Genomic DNA, 25,529 nt, shown 5'->3' on the forward strand with positions numbered 1-25,529 from the left:
TGCCAATTCTTATTAGCCTCCTACTAATGGGGATGTTTCCCTGTGTCAGGATTTGATTCACAGGAGGCCGTATGGAGTTCCTCATGGTTGCATTGCACCACTGCTGTTTGAAAGCTGCTACATCAAGGTTAGGAGGAGGACAGATGGGCAGCGAGGAATGCCATGAACAGTGTGTGAGAAACTGTGAATCATCATTTTTGGTCTGCGTCCTATCTGTAAATACCTAGGAGTCCCTTTGATATCTCTTAAGCCAGTGAAGGAATCTGGTGTTCTATAGATAATTCTGGATTCAGGACAGAAATTAGTTGAGCAGTAAGTTCTTACTAAAAAAAAAAAAAATCTTCCATAAACATAGAATAACATACTTTAATGAATAATGAATAGCAATAAGAGAATGCTGAGCTCATGTTTCGCTTCATTCTTTTTATGCTTAGATTATGGTGGTCTTGAATGAAGGATGAAGTTGCAAGTTTCACCTTTATTCTGGTCACTGACAACTGTCCAGGGGAAAAAGACTATTTCCATTTCAGAATGCAAAATTCTCTGAAGGGTTATGTAATGCTTAGAAGATCAGTACTTCCAAATCAGTTGGGTAAATGAATATTCATGAAGAGGATGAGTAAGAACGTGTGAATGTGTTTGCATTGTCATGAATATGGAAGCAGATTTTTTCAAGATAATGTAGTGCATAAACCACAAATATCTCTGCCTCATGGGAATACAGTATATGTGTACATTCTTCGATTGATAATCATTAAGATGTTAGATATTCAAGAACATTTTCATAGTTCTTAGAAATTGCAATATCTGTAAAACTTCCAGTGTTTTGCGATTTGTCATGCATGGTCATAACACCTCAAACCCTCGTGAAATTCACAGTGGCATCAGTGACGTTCTTTTATAGACTTACAACTTCATCCAGTACACCTGAAGATTAGTGTAAATTAATCTTAAAGAAATTGGCAGTATAATTCATGTTCATTCCAAGGTGTGATTTCAGCAGTGGAGGTTCATGGAAGTACTGTGTTAGAAATGATAAAATTATGCTCGAGAACACGATGCTCAGCGTAGCTAAGAGCTGTTAGGAAAATATGTGTGTACAAAGTCAGAGTTTTTAAAAGTGGTTGCTCAGTCTCTACCAACAGCGTCTTGCTATGACCTATTTAAACATACCTATTTCTGTGTACCCAGTCTGGAGTGATCTTCATTCCAATATTTCCTTGTGCAAGCAGTGACTAACTTGCGTGTGTAGGAACAAACAAGAGGGATGGGAAGACTTGCCAGAACAGTTAGGTTCCTATAATTAATACGTTAAATCATGAATGTTTATTTTCTGATTTGTAGATAATAAAGAGAATGTTTCTAGATTATATTTTAAAGATATTTTACTTGGAATAGTTTGTATTACATAAAATTAGTAATAGTTGTCAGCATTGAATGATAACTTTAGCAAAGAATGTGATCAGTCTTGCAGAACGCTGTACATGGCATTTTTTTGCTGAAGAGCAGGCCAATATAGTGATGTGTAGTTTCCTTTTCAACTCTTGCTTGAAGTTGTATGCTTAAAGTTTATAAGGGAAGGAGAGGTAGTTAGAAGTATTCCTTAATTGAAATTTTGCATAGCTAATTGTTATTTTCAGTTTTACAGAACATTTAAGTATTAAGAAAAAATACATTGATACCTGACACGAAGACTAATTAGTCTACGCTTTAAAAAGGCTTCTCTCTATATTAATTGAAAAGATGTCTAATTACGTATCTATATTAATTGAAAAGATGTCTAATTACAGTATGTTGGGTAATAATGTTTTTGGCCTATAAGATAAACCACAATAGTAGTATGCCAGAAATAAACATTGCATATGTTTGCATTTACCTTGCAACTAACAAGATTCTTTCCTCTGAGACTCCTCTGGCTCATTGTTAATATTTAAAGGGTTCTTGATCAAATCATTCCTGTATGCTGCCAGTCCAAAAGAAAATTCAATTAGTATGCCAAAAAATGGAAGGCAAGCACTAAAAGAATATTTTAAGCGCTGTATTCAACTGTGAGTTTGGCATGAACATTTTGTCCTCTATTTCACAAATATTTAATATTATGAATTTTTATTTGCAAATAGATAAATTTGCATAGGGTTATTCAAGTTAGTCTGATTAACCATGTGTGTTTGCAGAATGATGGATGTTAACCAGTATTTAACTTACTATTTAACTTTTGTCCCATTTTATATTCTGCTTCTTGTTTGAAGTGGAACAAATGTACAGGTACATGATTGCCACTGTTACATCCGTAGCATATTAGTTGGAAACCTTCCTAGATCTCAGAGTTGTAATATGGGTTATGTACTGGGATACAAATAACCAGGTCAGCTTCAAAAGGAGGAACATTTTATATAACCATATTTTTAGTTCATTCAGGGCTGATAAAAGTTAGCTACTTAGTCAACTGCCATACAGGATAGTATATTCTTGTTTTCTTAGTTTTGTCAATGTACTGCAAATTTGAACACTAAATTTCTGCTGGAATAATCTTCCATGAGGAAAATACATGAAAATGTGCTAAATGGCTTGGTCATTTTGCAACATAGACGACGGCACTGCAGACTATACCAGAATCTGTTTCTAGACAGACCAAAGTTAGTTCATATATTGTGCTGTTCACCCTGTGGGGTTTTTTATGGCTTGGGCTTGATGTTTTTCTAAAGAAAATGAAACTTGAAATATCCAATTCCACCAGACTTGAAGTTTTCTCTTCTAAATGATACAGGGCATTATTTCACAAAAGGTTCTGGGCAGTATATATCTTTCACTAAAGCACTCTCTCCTGGGGAGGTCATGGAGAGCAGGCTTTGCACAAATTGCTGCCATACAGCCTGCGTGAGTTGTAACAGAATGAAAATCCCTGGTAGTGTCATCTGTTGGAGGGATTTTGCAGAACTGTCAGTCACGTTCGCGCGACAGAAGGGAAGGGTATTCTGTTTCACACCTCGGTTCACGGTCTCAGAGGTGTGATCGCAGATCACATGAAGGGTTTCTCCGGGGAGGTACCACAGAACCTGACGGATGCAGAAGGCAGCAGCAGGCTTTTCCGTGGCAGTTGCCCGAGAACTAGCCCTTCTTCCCTGAGTCCAGGAGGCTACTTGTAGTGGAAATATTTTTCCCACTGACACAAAGCTAGACTAGATATGCATGAACCATGTGCTTCGCTAATCTAGTCTAATGGCAGAAAGCCTAAACTGTCCATATGCTCGCTGTGGTCTGGCATTGCAGAGGCACGCTGACAATTTGGCGATGGTGACTGTTCCTGTGGGCGTCACTGAGACATTCCTGTTTCACTTCATCTCTTTGGTATCATATGATGTTCTGGGAAGCTGCGTACATTCTGTTTCTTCATGCTTCACAGAGAACGCCGTTACATACCCCGAACTCCAAGTTAAGAAATATGTACCACGAGATCTAACTGACCGGGAGGTGAAACAGAAAAGGTTTTCTCAGGCTGGTGGTTTAATACCGTCAGCCAATTTCTTTGCTTATTATTGTCTCCTCTGCCTCTAAGGCTCTTAGCCATGAAACATTTCATATTCCCCTCACTCCTCTTCATGTTTCTTATCATACTTCATTACATCTTCTCTTTCACCCAGAGCATTACTCTTTAGAACCGTAATGCCGCTTATGTGTCCCTGAGCATGTACTTCTGAGGGCAAATCACCTTAAAGCAAAGGGAAGTTAGCTGTGTGCTGAAGTTATCCGTGGAAGCAAAGGGAAGAAGAATATCCCTTGCATCATAAAAGAAAAAATGATTGCCTGTGGAGTTCATTTGGGACTGCAACTAGCTTGAGAAGAAGTCATATAATTAAGCGTTTAACAAAAAATATTCAGTTACTGACAATTAGAAACTCATTTGCCAATTATTCTAGCTTCACAAAGAGCATCTAGTTGGTCATTAGAAGAGCTTTGAAACAGGGGCCTTAGGTTAAGTTCATTGCTGAATGTTCCTGCAGCGTTGTTGCATTCCAGGTAAATTTTGTCTGTGACATCTTGGTTTTAGCCATACTGTTGGCTATGGCATGAAAATTGGCAGCTTAGGCAAATAAATGTAGCTTTGTTATTCAGTGCATTCTTGATTTTTTCTAAAGAAAATGAAACTTGAAATATCCAATTCCACCAGACTTGAAGTTTTCTCTTCTAAATGATACAGGGCATTATTTCACAAAAGGTTCTGGGCAGTATATATCTTTCACTAAAGCACTCTCTCCTGGGGAGGTCATGGAGAGCAGGCTTTGCACAAATTGCTGCTCCAATTCCACCAGACTTGAAGTTTTCTCTTCTAAATGATACAGGGCATTATTTCACAAAAGGTTCTGGGCAGTATATATCTTTCACTAAAGCACTCTCTCCTGGGGAGGTCATGGAGAGCAGGCTTTGCACAAATTGCTGCCATACAGCCTGCGTGAGTTGTAACAGAATGAAAATCCCTGGTAGTGTCATCTGTTGGAGGGATTTTGCAGAACTGTCAGTCACGTTTGCGCGACAGAAGGGAAGGGTATTCTGTTTCACACCTCGGTTCACGGTCTCAGAGGTGTGATCGCAGATCACATGAAGGGTTTCTCCGGGGAGGTACCACAGAACCTGACGGATGCAGAAGGCAGCAGCAGGCTTTTCCGTGGCAGTTGCCCGAGAACTAGCCCTTCTTCCCTGAGTCCAGGAGGCTACTTGTAGTGGAAATATTTTTCCCACTGACACAAAGCTAGACTAGATATGCATGAACCATGTGCTTCGCTAATCTAGTCTAATGGCAGAAAGCCTAAACTGTCCATATGCTCGCTGTGGTCTGGCATTGCAGAGGCACGCTGACAATTTGGCGATGGTGACTGTTCCTGTGGGCGTCACTGAGACATTCCTGTTTCACTTCATCTCTTTGGTATCATATGATGTTCTGGGAAGCTGCGTACATTCTGTTTCTTCATGCTTCACAGAGAACGCCGTTACATACCCCGAACTCCAAGTTAAGAAATATGTACCACGAGATCTAACTGACCGGGAGGTGAAACAGAAAAGGTTTTCTCAGGCTGGTGGTTTAATACCGTCAGCCAATTTCTTTGCTTATTATTGTCTCCTCTGCCTCTAAGGCTCTTAGCCATGAAACATTTCATATTCCTCTCACTCCTCTTCATGTTTCTTATCATACTTCATTACATCTTCTCTTTCACCCAGAGCATTACTCTTTAGAACCGTAATGCCGCTTATGTGTCCCTGAGCATGTACTTCTGAGGGCAAATCACCTTAAAGCAAAGGGAAGTTAGCTGTGTGCTGAAGTTATCCGTGGAAGCAAAGGGAAGAAGAATATCCCTTGCATCATAAAAGAAAAAATGATTGCCTGTGGAGTTCATTTGGGACTGCAACTAGCTTGAGAAGAAGTCATATAATTAAGCGTTTAACAAAAAATATTCAGTTACTGACAATTAGAAACTCATTTGCCAATTATTCTAGCTTCACAAAGAGCATCTAGTTGGTCATTAGAAGAGCTTTGAAACAGGGGCCTTAGGTTAAGTTCATTGCTGAATGTTCCTGCAGCGTTGTTGCATTCCAGGTAAATTTTGTCTGTGACATCTTGGTTTTAGCCATACTGTTGGCTATGGCATGAAAATTGGCAGCTTAGGCAAATAAATGTAGCTTTGTTATTCAGTACATTTTTAACAAAACTGCTTTGCATTCTTGCCCTCATCCTGTTTTCTAATCACAAATAGTGTTGAGGAAAAACAACACGAACAATTGCCAGGGACTTCAGGCCATGGGAAATGGTGACCACAAAGTCTGGTAACAATAGAGGTTTATTGGCCGTGGGAGAAGGAGTAGGCAGAAGCCTGTGATTATCTAGTCTAAGATTTCCACAGGTTGCCTATTGAGAGTGAGTGCAGCCCCACCTAATTAACCAGAGCAGGATACTGCAGCAAACCTGTCCCCTTGATAAGGGGATGGCATATCCTCCAGGAGGAGGACCAGGGATGTGCTGTGAATCACAGGGATCACCCAGGACACAATCACTTGAGTCTGATCCCAGCAAGAGAATATTGCAACCTTCAGGACTTCTCACTTTGCCTAAGGTTTAAAATGTGTGGAACAAGGATTGATAAATTTTGACAGTTTGTTTTTCCAGATGCCATGGAATGTTTTAGGTACTTTTGAGAATATGGTGAGCTGGAATTGAATGTATAAAGGACTGTTTGGTTTTGTTACCTGCATGACTGTGGGACAACCAGACTTGCTATAATAATTAAGCTTTTTTCAGGTTAATAGAAGTGTTTCTGTTAGTACCATTTTGGATTTAGAGCATCTGTTAAAAAATATTCACTGCTGAATTCAAATCTAAAAAACTTCCTACTACAGCACATTCTAGTTTCTTGAGCTTCTGTCTATGAAAAAAAAAAGAACCGTCAAGAAAAGGAGACAGACATAATGCTTTTTACAATTGTCATAATTAAACTCAAATTCTCTATTTATCATTCTGTCTAGTTACTTTCACAAAATGCCCTATGTGTTCAAGTTAGATGTAAAGCAGCAGAACAAATTCATATTAAATTGACTGCTTCATCTTTTGGACTGGTAGGTAGTGGAATCTTCATATGTCACTATCATTACATTTAAAAAATATTAAGTCCTATACACTTCATTTTGATTTCTTTTCCCAATCCAGACTTTAAATTAGTGTTAAAATACCTGGGAAATTTACTTTTTTTCTCAAAGTTTTTTTGACCTGCTTGGAAGTTGTGTAAAAAAGGGGATGGCTATTTACTTGGATATTAATAGATTTTAAGCCTTTCAAAACTCTAGAAGATAAAAATGTTAAAGGTGCTGATACTAATATGTTCATTATCATAACATAAAGCAAGTAGCTGTGTGAGTAAAGCATGGCTGCCTTGACTGGGAAGTGTGACTTTCTATAGCTTTGTGTGTGTCAACTGACTGCATAGTTAATTGAATCGTGGTAGTGTTTTTGTTACTCCATATGTATCATCTTTAGTCTTTTCCCATATCAATTTTTTGGCAGCAGCAGTCAGGCTGTTTTCTTCAACTGGAGTAATCAGACACGGGAATAAAAAGTTACGAGAAGTGAACTTGTAAATGTTCAGACCTGGTGTGAGTTCCTATTTTTTTATGAGACCTGTAAGAGTGTAATCATCTTTACAGGCGCTATGATTGCCTCAGTCAGATTTGAGTTCAAAACTTTATGAGAAAATGGCAGAAAATATAGCTGCGTATGTAGTCCAAATAGTCACACAGCCCTTCAAAACTAAAGGGAAAAATGTTCTTTTGCACGGTTCCCAGTGATGTGAGAATTAACAGAGGACAAGTCAGCCTGAGCACATGGAGGAAACTTCCCAGGTTTGCAGTGAGTGAGCAGTACAATAGGAGATGCTTAGTCGGCTCAGAGGATTCAAACTGCAGGACCAAAGAAAACAAATTTGCTGGCCACATCTGAGCCTGACGGCAGTTCCTACATCAGGCAAACCTTGAGGGCTGATTGCTGGAAACCCAAGGAGGGATCGATCCATGGGCTCCTTGGCTTTCCCAGGTTCCCAAGCACTGTACTTGGGAGGCCAGTGCTTTCTGAAGGAAAAAGAAGGGAGAGCTTGGAGGATGCATGATGCCCTCTGTGCCTTTTGCTCTTATTCTTTGATCTTCAGATGCCACCATTTCCGACGCTGTGAGTCTTGGAAAGGTCCTGTCTCTGGATGGTGTCCCTGGTGCCTTGTACCACTGGAGCCCAGGTCCAAAAATAACAGATTCTTTCATCTCTAAGAATATTCAGGCTCCTTTTATGCTTCTTCCCACTGTCAAGAAATAGGTGGGATTTGCCTCTCTTTACCAAGACTTTCAGGGGTTGTATAAATCTTGTATTTCAACCCCTGCCAGTTTAAATTTGAATCGCAGGGTAGGCGGTGGGTGGAAGAACAGACACGAGTGCACAGATAGGGGGATTGTATAAACCTTATTACCGCAGGAAACCTGGCAAGTAATGCTTAACAGATCATTTTTATTGCTGTCCACCATCTCTCCTGTAGACTTCAAAGGTGCACTGTAATTGTCTGAGATCACACTCTTAACGGCTGTATTAAGACCATAAAAACTTCCCTTTAAATCACAGTCTTATGGAACTAAACCAATGTTAAGGGCTTTAGCAGGCTTGGCGTTTTTTTTCCTATTCACTTGGGGTAGGAGAGATCACAGACCTCTTCATGCTGTTTCCAGGGTTTTATTCTGAACTTTCTCTACGTATGTCCTTGACCCGCCAGCCTCTTTCCATTTAGGAAAAGAGAGGAATGACTTTGTAGAAGTATGCAAGGCTCTTCTGAACACAGCTTTATAATCAGCCGATAAAGTACTTATCCTAAAAAAAAAGAGTAGGATCATCACTTTTTAACATTCTACATATTCACTCATGTAAAGAATAACAGCGTTTGCCAGATCTACTTGCGTGCTCTTATTTGGTGTGTTTTCAGTGAGTTTGTGGAGTATGCATGTTTTGTTTTGTCTTCTGTTGCACACTGCCCTACAAAAACCTGTTATGGAAGATGGTGAAATAAAATAATGGGCCTTCCTCTCATCTCACCTTAACCACATCTGTTCTTAAGCACGAAATAAAATGGAAGGAAGAGACTGGATAAAAGAAATATATATCCCAATATTGCTGGAGCCCACCTTATTCCATACAGCCATTCTGGGACGGAAACAAAGGAATTCAAAGTGCAAATGGCCAAACTCTCTGTGGCTGTACAGTGTTGCAGATCCCAGGACTTTGCCCACTTACAACACAAGATTCAACCCATGTCTTCATTCACTTTCTGCAGCTGTTTTACCTTCACTAATTCAGATAATAATGAGGGATTCTGTAACCCCTTACAGAACTAAACTCTACCCTAAATACTCATTGGCTAGCAGTTCTTTAAATAGGTACAGAATATCAATGCATAAATATTATAATTGGAATAAGAAGAATACAATTAGTTTACTAATATCCTTTAAGCAGCTTGTCACCTGTAAGCTAAAAAAAAGTAACTTATTTACCTTTTTAAAAAATATTTCTTTTATTTTTAAATAAGTTTCATGCTCATGTAATTTCAAAATAGGTAGTTACTGAAACCAGTGTCCTTCATTTATCTGCTGGAAAGTATTACTACAGAAATCATACATTTCTGAAAGCAACCACCCATGTTATCCAAAATTCCTTCCTTGGATGTTCTCTGCAGTGCCTTAAATAGTACACTCTGAAAATACACTGGATATTATAGTTGCAGTAGTGCAAGTTTTCTAGCAATGATGCGTCCCATTTCTTTGCTAGTGCTCACATGCATTGCTGTTTCAGCAGGGGTTAGCCTGACTGTCAGAGTCGATAATGATCACTAGGTCTGGCTTTACTGTGAACTTCCCAAGAAAGAGGGCAAACATGAAATTTTGGATCAGCTATTGTTTTATGGGGCTAATGTCATTTTGTTTCCTTTTCTCCATGCAGTACAGGTTTAACATTGGTAAACTAATGGCTGAAAATATGAATGAAAAATAAAATTAGTTTACTTGAACGTTGGGTATGATTCTGAGTTACATTTGTGAAAATGCAGGTTAATGTGACTGGTCTCAAGAGAAGTGCTTTTAATTTATCTAATTGTTGGTAAAATGTGAATCTGTCTGTCTGGGCATGAATTCAAGAATTTGAAAATTGTTGTTTTAAATTAACACTCCAAATCCAAAACAAAAAAAATTCTATTATGTGAATTGAAGCTGAAGATAGCTGTGAATAAGTATCTTGCATGTTATATGTTGCACTGTGTTTACAGTCCAAACTAGGATCTTCATGGGGAAAAGCAGGGAAAGACCCAAGCCCTGCTGTGACAAATTTACTGGACACTTTCAGTCAAGTTCTTTGTAGACAGAGGAATTCACAAGAACGAGTCTGTATTTGCTGATACAGCATAACAACATCATTGTATATTTGAGAAGAACTGTATTTTATAAAGTAGCCAAAGGCTGGATGGGAGGCAGCTTCAGGAGTTACTAAACACCTGAAAATCTGCCTTCAAATGTGATGGAAGAAACCCAGTCCATTTCGTTCATGCCAGAGAAGGGCATGAAATAGTTCTGTGTTATAGCAGCACGAGGGAATGTGGCTCATGGTGAGGTCTTCTCAAAAGGTCTATTCAAAAAACTCCAGAGCTATTAGTTAGAAGTGGCTACCAGATGCATTTAGATGCAGCTGCATACCAGTGGCTAATTACCAGAACAATTTGCTTGGAAATGTGGCAGATTTTTTTACTTCATATCTTTAAAATCGGAATGACTGTCTTTCCACAAGGTGTACTCTATGTCAACAGAAAATTGCAGCTCCACAGTAGCAATTATGGATGGTTTTTATAACCCTCATATTACGTATGAGGACAAACAGTGTAGCGACTGTGGCTCCTCCTGAGTTTACACAATAATGCTGACATTTAACATATGATGAACCTCATGTTTTGAAAGGAAAGATGAGATTTCTGTTGAATAGCTAAGATGTAATAAAGTGAAAAGGCTGCGTACCTTTCATTCAGGTTTAAGGGAGTATGGCTTTTTAGTACACAAATTAAAGTAGATTGTATGAATCCACTCACCCTTCACCCTGAAATGAAATTAAATTAGGAGAAGTAACAAAGAATTATCATGATGTTCTGCATCATGATCTTCTTCTTCATGAAGAAGAAATCATCTTCAGATCTGAGTTTCTTACAAACATGTACATGAAGTACATGCCCTATATCACCAGTTTGATATACATAGTAGTCTGCTTATGGTGTTTTTCTTTTAAAGAACCATATCACAGAAGTATTTTCAATGCTATGGAAATATTTAATGCACACTTTTGTATCACTCTGCAGGCAGTTTTTACAGTATATTAGAGCTTAATTTAATTAAAAATAATTTAAAATGCATTACTTCAGTGATTTTTTGAAATACTCATGACAAGATGCTTTGCAGTAGAACCTAGAAATAAAGCATTTCACCTTAAAGTGTACATTATTCCAGTATATGTACACTTTATCATTTACCATTAATTGTAAAATAAATTTCAGGAGCTCCTTGAAGTGTATGTCATTTATGGTAGTTTTATGTGATGAAACGATGAGTTACTAATACCATTCTTTTCTGAAGTGTATTATTAATGGTTTTGACATTTTACCTACTATTATGGAAAATACTTACTCTTTATTATTACTTTAAACTAGCAAGTATTAAAAGCAGAGATTAAGTTCATTCCATTCACTTTCATGATATTCATGCTGGTCTCACTCAGGAGTAATTCCATTGAGATCTATGTAGTTATATCAGTTGGGACATTGCTAGAAATAGTAACACACAAAAGAAGATAATTAAGCTCATACTTCCTTTTCCTTCTTTTCATTTAGTGCTTTCTCTTCCATTCTTTCCCTCCCTCACTTTGATTTTCCTGTTTCAATGAATACTCCTTAATACAGTGACGTTCAGGTGAAATGGAAATATTCTTTACTATATTTTACTTGATTTTGACTTCTTGACTCTATATATAAAGAAAAGTTGTAATTCTATTCTGTATTATTGTGTTTAATGTCAGCAATGTGTGATGTTCTGTCAAGGCTAGTATAAAATAACAGAGTCTGGTGCTTTGGTATTCCCTCTGAGCCCCCAAGAGTGAAACGTGCAGTGTATAAATGCCTAATGTGCTGGTGAAGTCAGGCATCCTTCAACAGTAAAAGATGTTCATTTACTATTTTGTGTATCTCAGCACAGTGATTTGTGATGAGCTTCTGTACAGAGCACATACAGTGAAGAAGAAATCATCTTCAGATCTGAGTTTCTTACAAACATGTACGTGAAGTACATGCACAAGCATTTTAGGTGGCACCTAACGTCAGGGTACCATCACCATATTCCTTCCAGTGTCAAAGCCTCAGAGTCAATCCTGTGTGACCTCACCAAATTGATAAAAGATCAGTCAAGAACTGTGGAAGTAAAGATCAATCAGTCAGTCAAGTACAAATCACAGTTAAATTCTGTGACATTACAAAGCTGACCTGTGCAATTCAAGCTATCAGCATGTGTATTCATTTTTCCTTTTCAGCTATCCGACATCAGCCAATTGTTCATAATGAGTAATTTCGTAAAATAATTTTTTCAGTTATTTTTGCCTCTTCCTGATTTAAAAGCTATTCTGAAAGCCATTTCTGAAATGTTTAAGGCATGTTCACTGTTCTGAAAAATTTATTTCTATGAATGATTTTCAGCGTGTTTGCAGGGGTTCATTAGAAGTGTTCTGTATTCAGTAATTAAGGTTTGTTTTGATTTTACCTGCATGTTAATAGAATGATTTTCTGATTCTTAATTGGATAAGCATAATTCCTACAATCAGATTCTTGTCATATGCCATTTGTCTGCATATCTCGACATACATGAACAAAGTTCAAAATAAACTTTGCAAAATTATTTTTTAATCTTTAAATTGACTTGTTTCTAGGTATGTGCAGACCATTGAATCTATTTACTGAAAAATGCATGGGAGGAAAAAAAAAGAAAAAAAGAGGCATGAGCACTTGAGCACAGTGGAAAAAAATTACAAGTGCATAAATAATAGCAGAAAAATCTGAGATACTTTTTTTTATTTTTTATGTTTTCAATCAGAATCCTATCCAAATAAAATCAAAGTTACTGTTACGGGGTTTTTGTAAAAGATTTTAAATTATTGCTGTTGTAAATTTATAGATTAAATGTAGCTAGTGGTTCTGTGGTTTAGGTGGAATTGAGTGAAGCCTCAAAGCAGTTGAGGTGTTGTGTCCTCTGCTTGAGGGCAGAATACCCTCCTGGAGGGGATGCAGCCACTATCCTGTGCCGTGCTTGGGGAAGAGCATTTTGGCCACAGACTTTCTCTTCTGCCCTTACTTTTACTGTTACATTGTAGTCTGTGAGGTACTTGATAAACTTAAGTAGCTTTTTGAAAGTACCAGTCATTTTTTCAGACATTCCTCATAAATTAAGATTTATTTCCCAGTTTGCCATCACTCACAAACATTTTTCACGGAATTCTGTGAAAAATAGTCCACTTTCAAAATGGTTGCCATTTCAATTTATTCATAACTAGAGCTGCATGAAAAATATTTGTAGTAAATATTTTCCTCTGAAAAGAAGTTTTTTTCTGTTTCTTATTATTTTTTATGCCAGTAGAGGTGAAATGAGACAAGTTGATTTGAGAAAGTGGCTTGAGACTTCCACCAAATCTAACTCAGTTTCATAGCATTTCTATAAAACCAGAAATTATTTCCATTCCATCTACGATGTGACAACAAATATCAATCAGTTACTATAGCCATCAAAGATAAGGTGGTTAAAGTTCTTTAACTGCATTTATATACCACAGTATATATGAGGGTTTGGTTCAGTTTTTAGTTGGGTTTGGTTTTTTAAACCTTAAACTCAGGAAGTTCAATGTTAGAGCCCTGTTTTAGGGAACAGTTACAATAGTCCCGTTATTCTCTGCCTTTTAATCAGATGTTTCATACTCAATGCCAAACCGAGCTTACGTTTGCTGTTTTTTACTTTTAGATTGAGATGGAAGGAACAGGTTAAAATGAGTAAGATTAAGTTTTGATCTAAGCATGACTGTTTTCTTTCAACCCAATGAACTTTCCACCTTGCTTGCTGAGCTCTTCTACCTCATACCTTCAGAGAGGGCTTTTGTTTCTTCCAAGAGTCAGTTTTCTCCCATGTAGAAGTTCACTGGCCTTGGATACGAGCAGAACGTTCTTGCCACTGTTTGCCTCATCTCTTTTCCTACTGCCTCACTGGAGAAACCTGGCTTTGGCACGCAGGACCTGGAACATACCCATGACCGGGCAGGGTGATCATAATGGTGATATTTGTTGATATAGTCAAAGCTCCATAATACTAATATGATTATGAAATGGATTTTCCAGGAAGTTCTTTCTGGTAGTTACAATATGGGACATTTTCACTGAGGCTTTGCAGGTTTTTTTCTTTCTGGTGGGCTAGTGGGGGTAGCGTATGGGCTGTCCAGCTATGAAGATCAATAAGCCCTGTAGTGTCATTCTGTCAAAACCAGTGTCTTCACAACTCTTACCCTTGGTCTTCACGGAGCTCCTGTAAAGTTTCCATGAAGTTTCTCCATTGAAACACTTGTAGATTTCTTTCTCCATTTTCATTAGTTTCTGGGGCTGACAACAGATTTTCAGGGGTGACACCATTCAAATAGAGCTAACAATTGAAAGCCAAGATGGGAGACCATCTGCAAGCATAGAGGCTCTGATGCTTATATGTTTTTGTAGCATTCACTTTTGCTTGGACTTAAAAGATCACAGTGTACTTGGAAGAACATTCTTCAAGGAAATCAACCTCTGTTTTTGCTAAATGAGGTCAAGGTCTGTGAGTAAGACTGGAGCTGTAGAAGGAGTCTCATAAAACTATGTTTCATTAAATTAAAATGAGTTGGGTGATTTTTTTGTGGAGAAAGAAATATTTAACATAAAGTTTAGCTTAATTTCTAAATAGTAAGGAATAAAAAGCTTAGAGCCAGGTTGAGTCATGAGAATTGCTGGTCAAGACCAGCAAAGTCACATAATCACACTGTCACTGCCATCATAGAAATAAAAGTATAGATTCTCTGGTGTGGTGTGCCTTGAGTGGACTGTAGTGCATAGGACTAAGAAAAGCCAGTTGTCTGGCTTGACGGTGAATATTGTCATTTCAAGATATGTGTAGAAATGCTCTTGAGATCGTGCAAACCTGTAGCTCAGGCAATAATTTAACTATGATTCCTGTCGCAAAAAGTGCCATCCTACAGAGTTGCAGAGCACTTAAAAAACTGGTAGAAAATGAGATAGTGAGCCATGCAGCTGAGGATTGTGCGATGTTGGTGCAAGGTCTGATTTAGATTAGTAGCTTCCATTAGATTGCTTTCAAACAGTCACTAGATGCTACAGTGGCTCCTTTGCTTGGTCACATTAGTGTCCTTGCAATGAGGATCAAGTGCTTCTTTTAGTACAAGGATGTCCATTTTCACTATGTGACCACATTGCTGAGCATGAAATTACTTGACTTTCACAGGAAAAGTACATTGCACACATTGAATGTAGGTTTTATCTGCTGATCATCTCATTCCTACTAGAAAAATAAGCCTTTGACATTCATAACTGACTGGCTTGCAGGAATCTATATACATACCTGAAATCTCCATATGCGTATTAGTCATTTAATGCTGTACGTTTCATGCCACTGTGATAGCCCCTCCATTTTTATGAGATGTCAGTGCTGTAGGAAAGTGTGGCCTGTCCCTCATACTTGCTTCCTTTTGTAATCCTGAGATAATATAAGCAGTCTAAATCACATTGATTATCTGTAATTGCTAGAAAGTAGTGACTGTAATCATTTCATTTTAAGAAATCTTCTGTGAGGAAAGCAAGTAAAAGATCTCTAGAGTCGCAAACTTAGGTGTGACAGAAGGGTACCCAAAAGAGAGCAACCCAGGTAAGTATGTGTGAATCTTGTTCCAAATTTTGGAGTATCTTCCTTTTCATCCCCTTTCACTCTTTCCCCCAGCCCAAACAGCATTCTGGAATCTCAAGGTCATGAAGTTCATCATCCTACAGACTGAGAAGGATAAAATGCAAAATCCAAACTTGTATATGAGGTATATGCTTCAATACTGCCTATATGACATTTATCAAATAATTCAATTTAATATATTTTCTTACATGCACATTATACAGACATAATCTCCTGGTCGTTTTCCTTCTGGGAGAAGAAAATGTTGATTGGCAGTTCTGAATTTGCAGTGGAATTCACAACAGGCTCTCCAACCGATGTGCTGTACCTTACCGAGTCAGAGAGACTGTGTCCTATACCGCAGAAAAGGCACGAGCAGTCTAATTACACAGCATATTATTACTCACTGGAGCAGATCAGAATTTTTAAAAAGTTGACTGTTAATTGTGTGTGCAAATGAGGAGAGTGGAAGAGCAGATGATCGCAGTTTAGTATTTCTATTTGTAGAGCCAAGGTTTTTGCATGAAATCCTGCCTATTGCCAGTCGCACTCCTAACGGGATTGAAAAAATCAGACTCTGTGTGTCAAAATTTTGCTGACATATTACTGCTAGAATTCTTGCAGACCTTGTAATGTATTTAGATATGACTCAGAGATTAATTATGTGTTAGGTTCCTTTAGTGCCTACAGTTTTAGTGACACTCCTAGTGAAGAATCAACTTGCTGTTAGCCACAGAGAAGAAAAGAAATCCAAACCCAAACCTTCAAGGCACATACTACCCTGGTACTGACCACCACCATTGCTCACCAAAAGCTCATGGATGAAAACAGTCATCAAATGTCAATGTGAAACTCGTCACCACAAGTATATTGAAACTAAAGATTGCTGGATGCAGACAGAAAAAAAACCCATCCATTTTTATGACATCATTGCTGGGATGCCTCTCTTCTTGTTTTTTCTGTATGCATACCATTCACAAGGGACTCCTCTCGGATCAGCTAGAGTTTAATTACATTTTTTCCCCCATTACTCCCACTTATTGATCTGCCCATGAACTTAAAATGAGTTTATGTTACTGGCCAAAACTTTCCTCTTTATGACTCCCCGTCCACTGTTCAAGATTAAATTATATTGTAAGTATCGCTTGCCTGGTGTGATTGCTGACATGGAAGCAAAAGCCAGACATTCTCTTGAGAGTTTTACCCAAGGCACAGTATCTTTCATATTACATGCCAAAATGGATTAGGAAGATAATTTGAGACCTCATTTTCTTCTGAACACCTTTAATAAAATATGTGGATAGATGCATTTTAGAATATGCAGCCTTTTATTGAGGTCTAGATTTTCATTAATGTGATGTAACATAACAGAAAGGCCATACAGAATGGCTGCAAAATATTAAGACCTTTGGTATAATGCAATGATGTGCTGCATGAGGAGCATGGGGAAGTATGATTCTCAGCGTAAACGTATCTTCCATGTGTTTGTAAAAGTCAGAGAATCAGGGAAAGGAATTTCCCTGGGAACATCCCATAGCATGTGAGTAAATAAATACGCAAATGCTGAGAATCTTTGGCGTTCAATATGGAAATGAGAACCTGTCTTTGTTTACCATAGAGCATAAAATGGGAGCACAACTACAAATAGTGCTGCTAAAAAACATGATTTATGTCCTCTCACTTCAAACAGTAACAGCATTTCTTTGAAAAGACTGCTGTGATCTGAGGTGTAAGTACCAATACGGTCCAAATGTGTGTTTCCAGTTGTGCGCACAATTAAATGCCTTCCTGACTCAGAGCTGTACATACGTGACATTACGTGTTTATATTGCCACCCACCTGTGTACCAGCCCTTCAGTTTCTGGACCTGGCACAAAGCTGAAGATTCAGAAGCATCCTCTAACTCACTCAATGGTATCTTAGAAGAACCACGTTCACCCAACGAGAAAGAATTTCAACATCTCTCACTCCTTAGTTTCTGAACAGACAAGGATATTAGACTTAAGGTGCTGTGGTCCTGATGACACTTAATTAGGGTGTCTCTGTTGGCGTTAAGGTTAGGGTTGGCTGTTAGGGGTCTCTGTTGGTAACTACACGTAATGTAGTTGCATTGCCTTCCTTCTGTATATTGCTAATACAAATTGCAAGAGCATGTTTGTCTGTTTCTCATACATATCTTACTTGCATGTTTTTATAGTTAAGCTACACACCTTGACATAGATACCACTGCCATTCTGTCAGTTATCTTAGCAGTTATTGACCTTACACTTTATATTATGCATTATATTGTGCATATGGCAGTTTGCCTTGCTCTGAATCTTGAACTGCTACAACATAATCAGATTATTGAAAAAAGATAAAATTATGGATGTTGACTCTTCATTTCAATTATGAAGGTTTGTAAGTTGCTAATGGCCATAAACCATTTTTATTATATTAGTCATTTTTGAATTCTTAGTTATCCATTTTGTATTACCTGCTACATTCTCCTGTATTATCTACTTACTCTCTATATACCTATGTATGCATTATTTTAGCGAAAGCATTTGGTACCTGATTGTTTTTCACAGCTTCCTGTAAAAATGTAAGAAATGTAATTCTGCAGTCTCGTGAGATAAAATTGGAGGGGCTATGTGGCATATCAGTAGATCTTTTATAAGAGAGAAGTTTTCACATTTATCTAAGGGAAAGAATATGTTTCTTGAAGACGTGTTTTATGAATAAATTTGGAACATGTCAGTAGACAATGTAGTTAAATAAAATTTGTAAAAGTGTAGGTAATTTATGTATTCATGTTTTGTTATTTTGCATGCATTTTCACTTTAATTACATAAGAATTAATTACACATTTTTCTAGCCACTAAGTTATTCCAACAAATTGTTGTGCATTAGGGACACCATGTTAGCAGCAAGGATGAATATATTCGTATCCTTCTTACCCAGGGCATCCTCAAGAAAACAAAAGCAAATGTAACATGAATGTTGAAAGTAATAAGCATTCTTCAGCCTTACAATGCTGTATCTATTTAACATCTCATTTATTCCTGTGCCGTCAAGTGGTTTTGGTCTGCTGTCCATAGAATTGCTATTTCCACTGTTTATAATACGCAGTATGTTCTTCAATTATCTTGCCTTATTTCATGAGTAATTAAATGTTCCTAGTTTGGCCAAAAAATAACAATACAATAAAAATCTTAATTGGCTTCCTCTCAGCTATTCATGGCATGATCAGATAGCCCTGTCTCCAGCTGTTAATTGCACTAAACATTGATTGATAGGTTCAGCCAACACAATTATGGAAGATGATACATATTTTTTGAAAAATACTGATGGAAGCAGAGGCTATAGGGTGTTTTTCTCCTAGGCATATATTAACATATTAAAGCAGGATTGAGGTGTGAGAGTGATTTAGGAATTGTGTTGGGTTTTTTTCTGTGAAGAAGAATTGTCCGCTAAATATTTAAGAAAAGCATTACTCCTTTCTTCAGTGCAGAGCATATTATACTTATTTTTTTCCTTCCTGGAAGGTGCACTATGGTTCATTCTTGGATTTTTTCTAATTCATTGCACTTTCAATACTGTAGCAGCAGTAATATAGTTAAGGTAAAATGAAGCTATATTCTAGTTAATACTCATGGTTTTTTATCACAATTGATGCATGATAAAATGTTTTCAATGCTGTTGCAGCAGAAAAAACCTCTCATAATGCATATACCAATCTAAGAGTTGGGAATAAACAGTTTTTACTCAATTTCTCCCAGGTTTTGGAGCCTTTACCCTCACTCCTTTTTGTTACACAGGTTGGTTGCTCCCTCTTGTTTTTGGTTTGGTTTTTCTATCACGCTCTGGACTTTGCTACTTCTTTTTTTCCTCCTCCTTTAAATCTGCTGCTCCTGCAAAGCTTTATCCTCCTTTTTTTGTAACTCTATGATCTTTTGCTTTCACAAGCATATTTTCTCTGTTATTCTCTGTATCTGTTCATCTGATTCTTCTTGGGCAGATCATCCTATCTATTTTCTGCTTTTTTCTCCAGTACTTCCTCACGGCAGATTCATTGACAGCTCAGACTCAAAATGGGTGTAGAACTAAATGTTATCTTTTCTCCTAAACATTTCCACCATCCTACTTGCCATCCAAGCTCATATAGCAGTGCTTAGCCAATCTTCCTCCACAATTTATGGAAGCCAGTCCCTTTCTCTCTATACAGACAAATGTCACTTTTCATAAGCTTTTTCACTTTTTAAGACTTCTTGCACATCCTCCTTAGCATCCATATTGCCAGTCCATCCAAAACACAGCTGGTAACACTGCTGCTCTCATCGATCAAACCATACTTATAAGCTCCTCTTTATCTTCAAGATATTCCACACTATTCTGTTCCAGCCTATAAATCAGATCAAGTGCTTCCTCATCCCAGCCATTCTGCTCTATTAATATATTAAGACTACATATTCTTAATAATTCCATGATAGCCCCTGTGCCTGTCATGACTTCACTATTCCGTAAATTATTGGTCCTTTTGGTTCTTTGTCTACATACACTCTTTTTCCACAGTACACAAAAATGAAAAATTCATAGCCATTCAGATAATGAAAAAATGAAAATAAATCACTGGTTCTGGGCATGTCCCACTTTACTGTGCTTCTCCACATCTTTCTCATATCTTTGGGGCAAGGTTTTACTATTTTTATCTTATATAGCACACTAGTCTATTGTTAGCGCTAAGATAATTTATCAATCATCTTAAGGACTGTTGCATGATTGTAAATGGATTTAAATAAAAATTAACTGGCTGAAGCCTTGTTTTCACAAGCCTTCAAGTGTGAAAGTTATTCATAGATACCAGAGACTGGAGTATTTTTATGTGGTCATTATATCCTTTAGTGGTATTCTTCTTGACGGGATATTCTTGGTCAAGTCACATTTTCAATGATCCCAGTAATGGATCTACTACTACATCCCTTTGGATGTTTCTCTATTACGCAGTCCAATAGATCACATTTTTAAAGGAGTTGGTAGGGATGTAAAATGCTCTTTAGAAGTGCTAAGGATTGTCACTACAGTATAATTGACAAGTCCAGCTCTCTGAATATATTATTTTTGTACTTTTAAAAGTGCCTTTGGCCATTCTCCTCTTCAGGTAAGCCAGCGAGCTCATCCATTTGGAATATTTCAAGTGCCTTTTGTGGTATTTTGAAAACACTTTTTTTTTTAATTCAGGGTCTCCTTAGAATGAACATATTCTGCATTGCAGGGATCCAGTGAGGGGGAGTGAAATGCAGGACATCCACACTAGCTTTGAAGCATATTGAAAAAAACTCCTCTTTAGCTCACTGCAGATTCAGAAAAAAATATAAAATATGTTCTGATGAAATGCAAAGCATGCTTTTCTAGACTGACATTAACTTAATGCTATTTTAGAAAAAATCATTGTGGCCAACTTGCCAGTAGGTACAATGTCTACAACCTGTTAAAACATGAACTTTATCTGAGAGAACACTGGAGGAACATAGTGGAAAATTGTTGGCTATGCGTGTCTATCCATACTCCAAGAAAGATCTCAAGGGTGACATTTCCAAAAGCATTATGTGATTAGCCATGCCGGAAAGGAATAAAGTAGCTGAGTGACTCCGATTTCAGTGTGGTATAAGAGGGCATCCTCTAAGGAGTCCTCTGCCCATCAGGAGCTGAGACAGCACCATGAGAACGTTTTGCCACATCTGAAACCCCACAATTTACACATTAGTAGCTCAGAGGTTGCAGTAACAGTTGCATCCAGACTTTTGCTAGTGGTGAGAGCTGAAATGAGGACATCTGGCCTCAAACAGAGTGGCTATTATATCATTTGTGATGAAGATTTCCGTTTTCAACTTGTTGTAATCAATAGTCTATAACATTGTGAGTCACTTCAGGGCCAAATAACTGCAATCAGGTATTAAGTGTTGAGATCGCTTACGCTGTTACAGCAGTGTGCAAGTTTTGGCTATACCGATTCCCCTAATAGTAGAAGGAGTAGGTATTTATATACCTACTATATTTAAACACCTATACCTATATATTTAAACACTGCTTAGTACTCTGAAAATTTATGGAAAATTAAAGCAAGCCATGCATTATCAGAGTAAGATTTTTTTTTGTGAATAGGAGCGAGTAAACAGTAAATACAACAAGCCCAAATATATAGGTTATTAAACAGTTGGTTTGGCTTCATTTTGACAAAGTTAATGTAATGTATTATTGTTTTATTATTAATTTGAAAAGAGCTTACAGAAATAACATTTTGATATTGTCTTGAGATGCTTGCAGTCTAGGCAGACAACGTGGAGATTGAGTAAAACTGCACTTGAATCATGAACAGATGTGCATTGAAGACAGAGAAAAGTTTCCCATTAATTGCACCACACTTTGTATTTGGCCCAAAGTAACCCAGAAAGCGCTCCATTAAGGACATGATCTTTTTTAATGCATTTATTTGGCCCTGAAAACATGCAGATGAGCAATTAAGGCCTCCTGGGGGACCCCTGTCCATGAATGTTTTCAGGACTGAAGTTTTAGAGTATAGGTGGTGATACTTCTCTTGCTGTGGATTCGTGAACAACAGTGAATTTCATATCAGAAAAATTTTCTTGCGTCTGTTTTCCAGCTGGTGGAACAAGATAATTTTTCTTGTGTATTATTTAGGTATCCCCTATCACTATGTTGGACATGGGAAAGATTAAGCAATAAAAAGAATCAGAGAATGTTTATTCCAATTATTTTTACAGTAAGAAACAATGAATGCTATATGTGCACATGCTGTTTTTTCTCTTAGCTTGAATATCTTATGGCTTCTGTTGTATTTCATTCTTTTAGGCCTTTCTCTGAGATCTGCCCGTTGCATAGCCATACGTATTAGATGACTTTGGGACTTGCTTTACATCAACGATGAAGGGATTATCTAGCAGCCGTAGTCATCATCATGGGGTTGCCTGTGACCCTCCATGTGACAGTCTGCCACACCACCCGGACAGGAAGCCATATTTGTTAAACCCAGTGGACCCCCATCCTGCAGACCACCCTTACTACACTCAAAGGAACTCTTTTCAGGCAGAGTGCATGGTGCCCTACAACGATCAGATTGCCAGCAGCACGTTTCCCCGGAGGCATTACAGTTCTCACCACGAACTCAAGGACGAGTGTGCTCTGGTTCCCCATGGAACTGCCAACAAGACCAACCGCATTCCTGCCAACCTTTTGGACCAGTTTGAGCGGCAGCTGCCTCTGAATCGGGATGGCTACCACACTCTGCAGTACAAGCGGACTGCCATGGAGCACCGCAGCGACAGCCCAGGGAGGATCCGGCATCTGGTTCATTCTGTCCAAAAGCTCTTTACCAAGTCCCATTCACTGGAGGGACCATCCAAGGGGAGTGTCAATGGGGGCAAAGCGAGCCCGGAGGAGTCGCAGACGATGAGGTATGGGAAGCGCAGCAAAAGTAAAGAAAGGCGATCAGAAGGTAAGCCCAGATCCAATGCATCAGGATGGTGGAGTTCAGATGACAACTTGGACAATGATGTTTGCATTTATCATGGTCCCAGTGGGGTCATGACCATGGGAAGATGCCCTGATCGTTCTTCTTCCCAATATTTTATGGAAGCCTATAACACTATTAGCGAACATACTGTGAAGTCATCCAGAAGCAATAATGATGTCAAATGCTCTACCTGTGCAAACCTGCCTGTGAATTTGGACTCCCAGTTAATGAAGAAAAGCTCTTGGTCCTCTACATTAACCGTAAGCAGAGCCCGTGAAGTTTACCAGAAAGCATCAGTTAACATGGACCAGACAGTGGTGAAGGCAGAGACGTGTCAACAGGAACGGTCATGTCAGTACCTCCAGGTACAGTGTGGAGAACTGATTGCTGTTAACTGTGCTCTGCCTTGTCTCAGGTGTTTGTGGGGGATGGAGGTTTTCTCTGATATTGCAACTTTCCCAAGAGGTCACTGATCGACAAACAAGGGGTAATGCTGCTGAAATTAAAAATAAATCTGCTTTTTCTTTTCTTTTTTTTTTTTTTCCATCATTCAGTATCTCAAAGAAACAGTTGGAACAGGCTTAATTTTTTCATGTGGGAAAAATAAGATCCTTCTGTGTACTTTTTGAATTTATAAGGCAGTCACAGTAGGGGTATAGGGAATTTGATGTCGTAGTGCTTGCACTTAGCATTACAATGTCAATTAACTGAATGTTACCAGGATACAAATTCTTTGATTTCTGTAATTTCAAGATTTGCCTACAGCTACTGCTTATTTTGTTATGAAAGCTTTTGAGATCCTTTTGAGAAACTTTGGGGTACCTTAATACGTTCTCCAGCAGGAAAACAACCTGCTTTCCTTTTTCCCATAGAATATAAATTCTCATAAAACAGTTATTGTAACATGTCCAGATTTGTTTATCTGGCTATTCCTCTTTCTCATGGCTTTGAGTCAAAAATAAAAAATCAAAAGGTTGAAATTATTGCTTGTTCTGATTATACATTTTAGGAGTACATCACCTACTCCCTCACAAGCTGTTTGCAGTTAATACAGCGTCACTATTTTTCACCAGTATTGTATCTTTAAATGTCAAGAATCAGATGTCTGCTCTTGGAGCTATCATACTGCCAGTGAATGTTTGTTACAGGAACATGGATCAGAAAATATTAAAACTGTTTCATTCTTAGGAGAGCTGTGGATAGCTTTTATGCACTTTAAACGAAGCACTTATGGCAAATCTAAGTGTGTGTGTAAGATGGAACAAAGTTGCGCAGAGAAGAGAGAAGACCATGAGGAAAAAAGAGGTTTGCTAAGATGATTTGGTTTCATTTTAATGTAGTGGGACTCTTGTCTATTTGTATAGAAACTGTAGCAAGTTTTCTCATATGGGTGCTTTAATGAGGTAGTCGGCTTCCACATTCTGTTGCTTAAGTCAGTACGCAGAGAAAGCGTAGGACGGAGGCATCCACATTTAAAAATTGATCTTAAAAGGTTTTATTGAATGGCAAGCAAAATAATTTTGAAAGCCAGCCTCTGGGATTCTAAGTTTTAAATGTAAAGAAATGGATCTGTGTATTTTCTACTAATTGTTAGGAGAGTGGGATGGGGGAGAGGGGGCAATATCAATGCTCAGTGTGTGTTTACAGCTGTGCGTATGGACTGGGGAGGGAGAGGGGTTTCAAAATAGCCTCAGGTTGCAACCTTTTGAGGTTTTTTTTTTTAATTAAGTCTCTTTTGTCTGAATTTTGTGAGTGAGAAGAAATCGTAACTTTAAGGCTTGATTGTTGTGGTTACTTTGGACCCTGAGATTTCTTTTGTTGATATTTTTGTTTACTCCTTCAATCTTCCTCTCAGGTTTAGAGAAAATAGCTGACAATTCAGTATGTGACCAGATGGCTAGAAAAGAGCGAAAAACTGTGCCAGCATCAGCTTTAAATGAACACCTCCATAGGGACTTTTAGATAATGTTTAACTGACAGGAATAGACTCTTGAAGTGGAATTAGAGGACATTATCTGTGTCTGTATGAAAAAATGTCCAACAATTGTCAAGGGCAGGAATTAGAATAACTAAATTTTCACTTAGAATAACTAAATTCTCACTGTGTTTCCCATCCTCACTGGTAGTTTTAGTTTGGTTTTCATTTCATTTTGTTTCATTTTTTTCTAATTGTATGCTTGTTTGTAAAAGCCAGGGAAATATAACTGGTTTGAAATTGTTTTTAAAATAAAGGAAGATCTTAACCAGGCTTCAATTAACATTGGAAATAATGTTCAAACAAAGTAGGGTAGATTTGAGGAAGCAGGTCAGGATTATTCTTCTCTCTTGCAGCTTGAAAGGATGACAAATGGGTATAGGTATTAAAAGGTCAGTCTATTTTGAATGCATCCCATTGCCTTTCTTTTCACTATATCACTTATCTTTTTACACTACAAGCCCTTTGGGGCTTGGGCTTTGT

At 37.9% G+C, this 25,529-nt stretch overlaps 1 protein-coding gene across 2 annotated transcripts in view; it reads left to right on the forward strand.

Annotated features, from left to right (window-relative positions):
- Positions 1-22,482: 22,482 nt before the first annotated feature.
- The window catches only part of DLGAP1 (DLG associated protein 1), a 145,367-nt gene continuing 142,320 nt past the window's right edge, over positions 22,483-25,529 (forward strand). For both annotated transcript variants that reach the window (XM_009284111.1, XM_009284112.2), the window contains exon 1: positions 22,483-23,436. In XM_009284111.1, coding sequence (XP_009282386.1) covers positions 22,483-23,436 — 954 coding nt within the window. The remainder of the gene's footprint in view (positions 23,437-25,529) is intronic.

Source organism: Aptenodytes forsteri, unplaced genomic scaffold (genome assembly GCF_000699145.1).
Source record: "Aptenodytes forsteri isolate BGI_AS27 unplaced genomic scaffold, ASM69914v1 Scaffold229, whole genome shotgun sequence".
Taxonomy (NCBI): Eukaryota; Metazoa; Chordata; class Aves; order Sphenisciformes; family Spheniscidae; genus Aptenodytes; species Aptenodytes forsteri.